We start from the raw sequence: 12,208 nt of genomic DNA, 5'->3' as shown, positions 1-12,208 counted from the left end.
GCTGGGCGCCAACAGAAATGGGACGCGCACGCACTCCCTCATGAATGTCGAGGTTCTTTCTTCGGAAGGATGATAAATATCTATTTTATATCAGAGCCGCATGCAGCCGCAGCTTCGGCGTGCTCCCGGTCCGATTGGTTCCGTCGTCCGCATGCAGCCGCAGCTTCGGCGTGCTCCCGGTCCGATTGGTTCCGTCGTCCGCATGCAGCCGCAGCTTCGGCGTGCTCCCGGTCCGATTGGTTCCGTCGTCCGCATGCAGCCGCAGCTTCGGCGTGCTCCCGGTCCGATTGGTTCCGTCGTCCGCATGCAGCCGCAGCTTCGGCGTGCTCCCGGTCCGATTGGTTCCGTCGTCCGCATGCAGCCGCAGCTTCGGCGTGCTCCCGGTCCGATTGGTTCCGTCGTCCGCATGCAGCCGCAGCTTCGGCGTGCTCCCGGTCCGATTGGTTCCGTCGTCCGCATGCAGCCGCAGCTTCGGCGTGCTCCCGGTCCGATTGGTTCCGTCGTCTGCATGCAGCCGCAGCTTCGGCGTGCTCCCGGTCCGATTGGTTCCGTCGTCCGCATGCAGCCGCAGCTTCGGCGTGCTCCCGGTCCGATTGGTTCCGAAACGCTGAAGTTCCACAGGAATGAAGAACAACCTGTAAACCAGTTTCCTGAACCAAACCTGATCAAAGTAAAATGTGATGCTGGAGAAACATGAGAGGCAAACAAACTGCATCTCTTCTGGCGTCGAGTTCCCTGCAGCTTCAGGTCGTTTAGGCCCGGTTTCCACGGTAACGGAAGTTCTGGGTGGGTAAACCTGCCAACGGCCTCCAGTGTAAACGGGTTCCGTGTAAACCAGAACGTTGGGCAACGTCTTTCACGTCATCTTGCTCTAAGATGCTGCTGAACCTGCGGAAAGCAACATGGCGGACCTGCGTGTCGTATTCATGCAGCTGCATGTTTTTAATTAATTTGTTCTGATGAAGTAAAACCTGGTCGAAGACGCGGAGGTTACATGCTAACCCGACGGTTAGCATGTAACGCTGCTGCTGGGTTCATCGGGATGAAGACCTGTGTCCAGACATGTCCGCCACCTCGTCCCGGCTCCTGTTTGGGTTTCCCTGCATGGAGTTCAGTGTATTTCCGCTGTGTAAGTCGCTTTATTTTAAATACGCAAAGGAAACGTTTTATATGGAAACGTTTAACCCGGACCATTAGCCACGAGTCACTTCCTGTTGTCAGGGGGCGTATCTAATTCATAAAGCAGTTATTGACAGGTAGATGTGCAGAGGATGGGACGGGCATCACACCTGTCAAACTAACATATCTTGTTTCATGGCGGAGTGATATCAGTTTGGTTTTTCCTGGTGAGAGATCAAACTCCGAGGCTCCGCCCCCTCTACAGACCCCTCTGAGAAAGGTTACAAGAACTTTTCATCACGTGTCTCCTGAACATCCTGACCAGTTTAGAAGGAAATTAAATCTGTAGGAGTTCAATCAAATGTATCCTCAGGAAGAGCCTCAGTGATGAAACGTCATGTTTCCATGGAAACATCACTTCTGCGTGGAAACATCACATCACCATGGAAAAGTCACGTCTCCATGGAAACGTCACGTCTGCATGGAAACGTCACGTCTGCATGGAAACGTCACGTCTGCATGGAAACATCACGTCTCCATGGAAACATCACGTCTCCATGGAAACGTTGTGATTGTTTCAGGACTAAAAAATGCAAATGAGATGATATCTGTGGCATCTAAACATTAACTCTCATCTTCTTCAAAATGACCTTTTTATGACCTTTGTGACCAAAAGGACCAAATCGACTTCCATGTTTTTAATCTCGCTGTCGTCACAGCGTAATGCAAGTCATTCTTTAATGTCAGAGTTTTGTTTAGAAGAAAAGTCGTGATATTGAACTTTTTTCCTGGATTTAACTGGTTTCCCATCGCAGGCAGATGCAGGAAGAGAGTTTTATTACGGACATGTGGCGGCGATATCATTAACTGATGCTTGGAGTATGATCTGCTAACATCTACATGAAGCTGTCAGCAGGCGACTTCTGCTCCAGTGTTCGCGTCTCCTTCCTGTTGTTGCAGAAGAAAAGTTCCTCTATTCAAATGTGCCATTTTAAGTTGGTGCAGTTGAAAGAGGTGAGTCATAACGCTCCGCTGAGCCAGGAGTCCCACTCTGCTGTCTGCAGCAAGCCTGTGATATGCTGGTGGGCGGCTGTCACACATTCACTTCTTAATGGTGAGATTTGCCTCGCTGCAGCAAACTTTCTGTTTCTCTGAGACTTCGCAGAGTTAAAGAACAAACACGTCGTCGTGGTTTCACTGCATTTCCTTCATGTCAGACATTTCTGCCTTCATGGGATACAGCATCATAACTGGAATAACTCGCATCGGGGATGAAATGATCACCAGCGGCTCTCCCAGTGCTCCCATCAACACACACACATTTACATTCTACTAATCAGAATGTTGCAGCATCTCCACATCACGTTGCTCCAGAAGGCTTTCTGAGAGGGCTGTGAGGCTGTTTCAGGGTAGCGGAGCTAAATTTCCCTCCAGGCAGCGTGACGGTTTCTTACCCTGAGGTGGAAACTGAGTTGACAGAACGAACAAAGGTCACCGTAAACGACCTACTTCCACCGCAGGTTCGGTGGTCGCCTCGTATCCACGGCAACAGCCCCGCTTCGAGAGTTGACCCGTCGCCTAGCTGCTGTCAGACGTGCTAACAGCTAACCATTTTAGCTGAAAGGCATTTTAGACTCCCATCAAACCCATTAAACCTCCAAAAAACTACAAACTGATTCCAGTTAAACTACAATAAAACCAGGATGTCATCAGGTCAATCCAAACAAACACCCTGCCAGGATGGAACTTTCACTGGTTTAACTGGGAACAAGTCAGATACAGGACTTGTTTAACTGGAAATGGGCCAGTAACTAGACCGTTTTAACTGGAAACAAACCGGCAATAGGACCGGTTTAACTGGGAACGGGTCGGTAATGTGACCGGTTTAACTGGGAACCTGTCAGTGACATTACCAGTTTAACTGGGAACGGGTCTGTAATGTGACCAGTTTAACTGGAATTTGGTTGATAAGGAGCATTTCAGTCTTTTAGAGCTTCACCACCAATCTGAGACAAACTGGATCTAAATACTGTTGGAAAGTCTTTGGTAACCCACCACCATCTACAGCGTTTAACAGTGTTTTTCTTTTTTTTTGCCACACGTTGTAGGTTTTCTGTGTTTTTATTGTTGTGAAGCACTTTGTGACCTTGTGTCTATGAAAAGCACGATATAAATAAAGTTTATCTTATGTTATCTAATGGCATCAGAACGGGATCAGAGAATTAGAAAAAAGTCTATGCATGGGACAAGGCTGGATGCTGGTGATCTACATTCCTCAGGAGACACTGAAGGCACTGAAACGGTTTAACTCATCTGATGGAGCACCTGCTCCACACACGGATTCTACATGTCCTCAGAGCAGCGAGTCCAGGTCTGAATTCTGGGCTAATCCCCTTTCCTCCCCAGTTCTACTCAATAAATGGCAGCTCATGTTTGCATAGTGTTTAAAAAGCTGCTGGAATCCAGCATCAGACCAGAATGAGACAACGTTCCTCTCCTGCAACTCCAACAACTGTTCTTCTCACTTCCCACACGTTCAGATGGTTGATAGAAGAAGAGGGGATGCTTACGATGCCAGACATCACCCTGGAACTACTTTTTACACGTGTGCTGCTGCCATCCGATTTACAATCAGCTCATGAAAAGATAACATGTCAGTTTATCTTGTTATGGGATGAAATATGACCCGATGACATCTGGAAATTGTGGTTTTTGTTTACATTTCACACAGAACTCCTTGGGTGGATTAACTTGTTCGACCTCAGTGGAAATGCAGCAGAGCCCGGGTTAAAATAAAGTTTTATCTCCTCATTAACAGTGCTGCATTGTTTTCTGATGCTGTTGGTTGAAATGCACCTTTTCGTCCTGAACATTTCCCCCACAGCCTCCAAAATGCACCGAGCATCTTCCAGCGGAAGCAGGAAGAAGTGGTTCAGAAACACAGGCCGAACAGGGAATTATCCAGACTAGCTGCCATTATTCCCTAAAGGGGGAAAACAAACTAAGAATGTAAAAAGTAAAAGTTAAAACTATCTGATAAATGGCTCATGTAAGAGATTCATGAGAACATGCTACCAACATGCTCTTGGTTAGAGCTAGCTGTAGCATCTTCGTTAGCATACAGCTGAAAATAAAAATAAAACAAAATAAATAAATTGAGAAGCAATTCTGTTTTCTAATCCAGGAATGTTCACAGTGAAACTAAAGCATGCAAAATAAATGTTATCGTTGTTTGTTTATACGTTTTGGAATTTTCTGGCTAACTGGTGTAATTAGCTTGCTAGCATTAAAAAAAAACCTTTTTTTTTTTTTTTTACACCACATTACACAAAGGAAAGATTAAAACTCGTCTTTGAGGATGAAACTGAAGGACACATTTAATGTAATGAAACCTTTTTTAAACTTGTAATTAGCTTCATTTGTAATGTTAGCTTTTAGCTGATAGCTAGCATTGCTCACTGATTCGGAGCTTTTTGTTTTCCTGCCTCATGTGTCGGAGGTGGAAGGAAACTAGTATCTCGATAAACACTTGAGTAAAAAATTGAAAATCAAGCGAGTAAGAAAATGGTCAGAAATGTAGATTATCAGCTGCGACTGGTGGTCTTTTCTTTGTTAGAAGCCTTTTTGTTTCATTAGTTAATCTCTTGTGGTTACTAAATGTTTACATTTTGTAATTCGATGATTAATTTGAGTCACAGAAACATTTAAGGTCATGGTAGATACGTATGTTTATAACCTGTACGATGTTAGACGTTGAGGTAATAGACAAAAAGAAAAAATGTTTTGTGATAAATAAAAAGATAAATAATAAATATTATTTGAAGCAGTCGGCTATCAGAGGATCCACCTGACTCAGAAGCTGAATTGTTTCTCAGTAGAAGCATATTTAAATTTATTTATTTCTTCCAATCACGCCTTTAAATGCCTCTGATGGCTGACTCTGTTTATTTATTAGAAACTATTTTTAATTTATTTTGAATTTTTGTCATTGCCATTTTATATTTTGTGGTGTCTTTTGCTGTAGACACTTTTTTTTTTTATAAATATTTCTTTAGTTTTTAGGTAGTTTCTGTTGCCTGTTTCCTCTAGCTGTAAATAAAGTTGTCCTAATTTTGATAAACATCTCTGGCTTAAACAATTCCAATAAAACTTGGGAACCTTGGGCACTATTTCATGACTGAATATATTTTCAGGTGAACTAAATGTTTATTAAAGTGTGTTTGAATATGTGATTGTGAACATTGGTGATTAAACATCTAAAGCAGATATAATTTTGTGATTATAAAACAAAGTGAAGCTTTTCAGGTCCTGGTGTAAACACCTCCCGTCATGAAGTAATCCTCCGCTGGGAGCCGTTTCCGGGGAGTTTGGCCCCGGTGGGGGCCACAGTCCCCCCCCCCCCCCCCCCCCCCCCCCGACCCCGCGGCCACCGCCCCGGACCACGGACCCGCTGTGAGTCCCTGCGGCAGGGGAAGCCCGGTCGGTCGTGGCGGAGGGTTACAACGTGACCTAACAACAAGGAACCTCCGGGAAAACCGTCAGTCAGGAAAGGGGGTCCGGCAGGGGGGTTTCCGCGGAGCGATACGACCTGCGGCTGTTATCGCGAGAGTAGGAGCCGTTCACCCGAGCACGCGCAGCGGGGGGGTGAGGGGGGGGGGGTGGGGGGTGAGACTCGGCGTCGGTGCCGGGAGGCGGTGGCGCGCGGCTGTCAGCGTCCCCCTCGGACCGGCAGGGAGACCCCGCGTCGGGGAGGCGGAGACGGGACCCCCGCTTACGTCAGAGGGCCTGTCCGTTTCCTGCAATAGAAAGTCAGATAGAAGCAGAAGTAGAAACGGAGCCTCCGTCAGCTGAGGTGCGCTCCCGCCGTTGCACGAGCTCCAGCCGCACCTGTGCGTAGCAAACCCCGCGCCGTGCGAGCGCGTGCCCGCCTGAAACCGAAGCGGTTCGGAGGTCCGGTTCCATCCTGCCGGGGACTCTGGGTCAGCCGGTCGGCGGGCGGTGTTTGCGCAGCCTGCTTGTTGTTTGTCTGGAGGAGGGTCGCGCGCAGCTCTGCTCAACTTCAGGTAAGCTCGTGCGCGTTTTCTGAGCGTGAAGCAGCAACAAGCGCGTGCGCGGCGGCGGTCTGGCGGCCGGGAAGCGTCCCGTTGGACGGTGAGGGGTTTTCCCTGACTCCGCCCTCTTCCAGGGCGTTCACGTGTTGCAACAGGCACACAACACGCCATTCCCACGCGCGCGCTCAGATCCTGTGCATGTCGCCCCCCCCCGGAGTTACATAACCCACGCGGAGCCTCCTCAGGTGTGGAAGCTCTCCTTCACCTGATCAGGACGCGGCGTCCTCTCCTTCTTCCTCTCCACCGTGGCGGGGTGTTTCCTCCAGCACGCGCACGCGCTGACAGGGGGGAGCGCGCACTGGGACAGGAGGCTGCAGGTGAGTGTGTGCGCCACTTGCACGCGACCTGCTGCAGAAAGACGCACCGTGAGATGATGTCATCCTCCAGCTGCGCCACATGTGGAGCTTCCAGCTGTAGGAGTTATGTAAGGCTGGGACAAAGGCTGAGGAAGATCTCCATCCTCCTCCTCCTCCTCCTCCTCCTCATCAGGAGGTGCAGATGAGACCTCCTGTCTCTCTGCAGATCTTTCCTCTGCGGTTCTTTCTGCTCATCAGGTCTCTGTCGCTCCACCGCCTCCTCTCTGCATGCTGCTTATTTTAGGCTTCTGGTCGTCAGAGAAGTCAGAGTGAAAGCTCACACACACACACACTCACACACACACACACACTCACACACACACACACACACACACCATCATTCTGCTGCTTCTAACTTCAGGCATCGATCAGCTGCAGGGTTAGATGCAGGCATGAGGTTTTTATAGCTGGTTACACAGAACCGGGTCCTGGTGGGTCGTACCGGGTCGTACCGGGTCCCAGGCATCACCGTGTGTCTTCTCTCCTGCAGATGTTTGCAGACGGAGGCTCAGCGGCCGGGTTCAACATTCCCAGGATGCACCTGTGAACCGAGGAAGAAGATGCCGCGCACCAAGCAGAACAACCCCAAGAACCTGAAAGGTGGGTCCGGTGCTGGCGCTGCTGAGGTCCGCTGCTGAGGTCCGGTGCTGAGGTCCGGTTGTGGCGCTGCTGAGGTCCGGTGCTGAGGTCCGGTTGTGGTGCTGCTGAGGTCCGGTTGTGGCGCTGCTGAGGTCCGGTGCTGGCGCTGCTGAGGTCCGGTGCTGAGGTCCGGTGCTGGCGCTGCTGAGGTCCGGTGCTGGCGCTGCTGAGGTCCGGTGCTGAGGTCCGGTTGTGGCGCTGCTGAGGTCCGGTGCTGGCGCTGCTGAGGTCCGGTGCTGAGGTCCGGTTGTGGCGCTGCTGAGGTCCGGTGCTGGCGCTGCTGAGGTCCGGTGCTGAGGTCCGGTTGTGGCGCTGCTGAGGTCCGGTGCTGGCGCTGCTGAGGTCCGGTCGTGGCGCTGCTGAGGTCCGGTCGTGGCGCTGCTGAGGTCCGGTCGTGGCGCTGCTGAGGTCCGGTGCTGAGGTCCGGTTGTGGCGCTGCTGAGGTCCGGTTGTGGCGCTGCTGAGGTCCGGTTGTGGCGCTGCTGAGGTCCGGTCGTGGCGCTGCTGAGGTCCGGTCGTGGCGCTGCTGAGGTCCGGTCGTGGCGCTGCTGAGGTCCGGTTGTGGCGCTGCTGAGGTCCGGTCGTGGCGCTGCTGAGGTCCGGTCGTGGCGCTGCTGAGGTCCGGTCGTGGCGCTGCTGAGGTCCGGTCGTGGCGCTGCTGAGGTCCGGTGCTGGCGCTGCTGAGGTCCGGTGCTGAGGTCCGGTGCTGGCGCTGCTGAGGTCCGGTGCTGGCGCTGCTGAGGTCCGGTGCTGAGGTCCGGTTGTGGCGCTGCTGAGGTCCGGTGCTGGCGCTGCTGAGGTCCGGTGCTGAGGTCCGGTTGTGGCGCTGCTGAGGTCCGGTGCTGGCGCTGCTGAGGTCCGGTCGTGGCGCTGCTGAGGTCCGGTCGTGGCGCTGCTGAGGTCCGGTCGTGGCGCTGCTGAGGTCCGGTGCTGAGGTCCGGTTGTGGCGCTGCTGAGGTCCGGTTGTGGCGCTGCTGAGGTCCGGTGCTGGCGCTGCTGAGGTCCGGTTGTGGCGCTGCTGAGGTCCGGTTGTGGCGCTGCTGAGGTCCGGTCGTGGCGCTGCTGAGGTCCGGTGCTGAGGTCCGGTTGTGGCGCTGCTGAGGTCCGGTTGTGGCGCTGCTGAGGTCCGGTGCTGGCGCTGCTGAGGTCCGGTCGTGGCGCTGCTGAGGTCCGGTGCTGGCGCTGCTGAGGTCCGGTCGTGGCGCTGCTGAGGTCCGGTCGTGGCGCTGCTGAGGTCCGGTCGTGGCGCTGCTGAGGTCCGGTGCTGAGGTCCGGTCGTGGCGCTGCTGAGGTCCGGTTGTGGCGCTGCTGAGGTCCGGTTGTGGCGCTGCTGAGGTCCGGTCGTGGCGCTGCTGAGGTCCGGTTGTGGCGCTGCTGAGGTCCGGTCGTGGCGCTGCTGAGGTCCGGTCGTGGCGCTGCTGAGGTCCGGTCGTGGCGCTGCTGAGGTCCGGTTGTGGCGCTGCTGAGGTCCGGTCGTGGCTTGATGTCGCTCTGCAGCAGCAGGTGTGTGCGGACGCTTCTGAGCGTGTGCAGGATCTGAGGCGGGTCCATGTTGTCCCGATGGATTCAGCTTTTCTCTGCAGTCGGATCAGGAACCTTCAGGGAAAGGTTCTGGTTTATGGACTCTGGGTCGGTTTGGAGGTCGTTTTGTCAGCTTCTACATGTTGGCTTCGACCCACAGAGACACGTTCGGTTGGTTTGTTACAGCAGGTGGACACGCTGTGATGCAGTCGGGATCAAACGTTCCGACAGCTTTGGTTTCATTTCGACATGAAGAGGAGCTGGTTCCACCATCTTCCCAGAGCCGGAGATCTGGTGTCTCCTGAACACGCACTTCACCTTTAATGTGTTCTCTGAGCCGCGAGGAAAACCTCAGTTGTTTAGAATTTGTATCTTATTCGAAAGCTCAAAACCAAACGGCAACATCTGGTGGCCAGAAGCTGCAGTTCCCCCTTCATCCACTAGGGGCACCAAAACAGCAAATCCCCATAGACTCCCATGTTAAAAAGACCAACTTCACAGCAGAAATAAACATGTTTACAGCAGAAATAAACATGTTTACAGCAGGAATAAACATGTTTACAGCAGGAATAAACATGTTTACAGCAGAAATAAACATGTTTACAGCAGGAATAAACATGTTTACAGCAGGAATAAACATGTTTACAGCAGGAATAAACATGTTTACAGCAGAAATAAACATGTTTACAGCAGGAATAAACATGTTTACAGCAGGAATAAACATGTTTACAGCAGGAATAAACATGTTTACAGCAGAAATAAACATGTTTACAGCAGGAATAAACATGTTTACAGCAGGAATAAACATGTTTACAGCAGAAATAAACATGTTTACAGCAGGAATAAACATGTTTACAGCAGGAATAAACATGTTTACAGCAGGAATAAACACGTTTACAGCAGGAATAAACATGTTTACAGCCTGGTACAAAAATCCATTTTAGGTTTAATAGGTCAGGTTTACCTGCGATGGACTGGCGAGCTGTCCAGGGTGTCCCCTGCCTGTCGCCCAAAGCCAGCTGGGATAGGCTCCAGCTTCCCCGTTACCCTGAACTGGAATAAGCGGTTCGGAAAATGAATGAATGAATGAAGGTCAGGTTTACCTTACTTTAATCTCAAAGTTCGGCATATTTAGGGGCGTGTTTGATTGTCCTTTTGATCACGTTTACCTTCATGACAACTGTGGAAGGAGAGAATTTTATATAAAAAAAAATCGATTCACATAAAAAAAAATCATCTTTTTTTTTTTTTCTTCTTTTGTTGTTTAAAGAATTTACCGTTTTCTCCAGCAGGGGGTGAAATATTTCTCTTTGACTGTCCAGTAAAATAATGTTATATCCATTTTGGAAAAAAAAAACCTTTAAACCTTTAAAGACGGAGAACGGCGAAAACCTGCTAAAGTGTGCAGAGACTCAAACCAGCACTTTTATATGCAGGAGCATAACAAGAGTAGAGGGGAAATCTGGCTGGTGACCAGACGCGGCCCCCCCTCGTGGTGTAGTCTGTAGACTTGGGCATTATGCAAAAACACGGTCTGCTGTTTTAAGGAAACTAAAACTCAGCAATGTTGAGGAATCACATTTAAATAGAATAGAATCAACACCCAAAAAATCATAAAAAATGTAATTGGTAGAAAAGCGTATCGCCCATGCTCTAATAATTAGGGGCGTGTCAATCATCCACCCCAACCCCACAGCCCCCCTCTCACCTCCACCTCGTTGCACATTTTTGTATTTTCTGGAAGAGACGACACGCATGATGCAGCCAAGATGGCGATGGTCGGAACCGCAGACCACGCTGGAGGCTCCGGTGGACCTGTTTCGGTCCCCGGACCTTATGTTGCAGACCACGCTGGAGGCTCCGGCGGACCTGTTTCGGTCCCCGGACCTTATGTTGCAGACCACGCTGGAGGCTCCGGCGGACCTGTTTCGGTCCCCGGACCTTATGTTGCAGACCACGCTGGAGGCTCCGGTGGACCTGTTTCGGTCCCCGGACCTTATGTTGCAGACCACGCTGGAGGCTCCGGCGGACCTGTTTCGGTCCCCGGACCTTATGTTGCAGACCACGCTGGAGGCTCCGGCGGGCCTGTTTCGGTCCCCGGACCTTATGTTGCAGACCACGCTGGAGGCTCCGGCGGGCCTGTTTCGGTCCCCGGACCTTATGTTGCAGACCACGCTGGAGGCTCCGGCGGACCTGTTTCGGTCCCCGGACCTTATGTTGCAGACCACGCTGGAGGCTCCGGCGGGCCTGTTTCGGTCCCCGGACCTTATGTTGCAGACCACGCTGGAGGCTCCGGCGGGCCTGTTTCGGTCCCCGGACCTTATGTTTGAGCCTGTAACCTGAGATGAAACCGATCAGATGCAGAATTTATTAATAAATGAGTGTTTAGCGACCCGACCCCCCCAGTCTGAGCCCGAGCGCGTCGCTGCTGTTCGGTGTGAATCCAGAGCTCTGATTGGCTCAGCGGGTCATGTTGCACTGACAGCTTCGGGTGTCAGCAGACGTTTGCGGTTCACAGATGGAGATTTGTGGCGAAACACGGCGGGTGTGAACATGTTCCGCCGTCTGTGTGTTTATCACAGAGACGTCTGCAGCTTGGCCATCAGTGATTCAGCAGCGGCTGCTGGTCAGATTCATCCCGTCTGCATGGCGTCTCTTCTCCCTCCGTGTTTCTTCTCAGACCTTGAGGCCTCCCAGAAGCTGAAGAATACTTCTTCTTCTCTCTTGTCAGCAGCCGCCATGTTTGACAAATGTGATGCGTGCAGGTTCTCCTCGCAGGGCAGAAAGCAGGCGGAAGGAGGTTCTTCTAGTTTGTCCTTACGACGTAAAGTGACGCTGAGAAGTCGTCGCGTTTCACTGATCCTATCAAAGAGACAAGAAGTCACATGACCAGCAGAAAGTTTTCATTGGTTTGAAGAAAGGTAGGCGAACGCCGTGATGCACCAGGTCTGCGGTGCTGAGCTGGGCTCTGATTGGCCGTCTGATGGTACTGAAGACCATTCATGTCTGTGGACGTAAAGAGGAAGTCGAGAGCTGTTGATGTAGGAGACAGCTCGAGTCCACCAGGTGTTTGATGTCTGAAAATTTGCATTTTACTGCTTTTACCTTGAAACATCAACATAGACGGACGATGTATCGCTACGCTCAAATGTGAGAGCCCATTTCGCCATCGTCAGTGATGCTGCTCCCACCGCATGCTGGTCCCCCCCTTACACGGACGGAAATACTCCGCCATCCCTGCTCTGGCCTAACGCCAACCCTACCATACCAGCCCTACGGTACTTAAACGCCAGCCCTACCGTACCAAACCCAGCCCTACCGTACCAAACCCAGCCCTACCGAACCTAATCCCAGCCCTACGGTACTTAAATGCCAGCCCTACCGTACCAAACCCAGCCCTTCCGTACCAAACCCAGCCCTTCCGTACCAAACCCAGCCCTACCGTACCAAACCCAGCCCTAC

At 51.6% G+C, this 12,208-nt stretch overlaps 1 protein-coding gene across 1 annotated transcript in view; it reads left to right on the top strand.

Moving 5' to 3' along the window:
• The first annotated feature begins 5,947 nt into the window (after nt 1-5,947).
• Nucleotides 5,948-12,208, top strand: part of hivep1 (HIVEP zinc finger 1) — a 92,674-nt gene continuing 86,413 nt past the window's right edge. The window contains exons 1-2 of the mRNA XM_079258598.1: nt 5,948-6,182; nt 7,077-7,186. Coding sequence (XP_079114724.1) covers nt 7,147-7,186 — 40 coding nt within the window. The 5' untranslated portion in view covers nt 5,948-6,182; nt 7,077-7,146. The remainder of the gene's footprint in view (nt 6,183-7,076; nt 7,187-12,208) is intronic.

The sequence above is a fragment of the Telmatherina bonti genome (assembly GCF_933228915.1).
Source record: "Telmatherina bonti genome assembly, chromosome: 19".
Taxonomy (NCBI): Eukaryota; Metazoa; Chordata; class Actinopteri; order Atheriniformes; family Telmatherinidae; genus Telmatherina; species Telmatherina bonti.
This window is presented reverse-complemented; position numbering and strand designations above follow the sequence as displayed.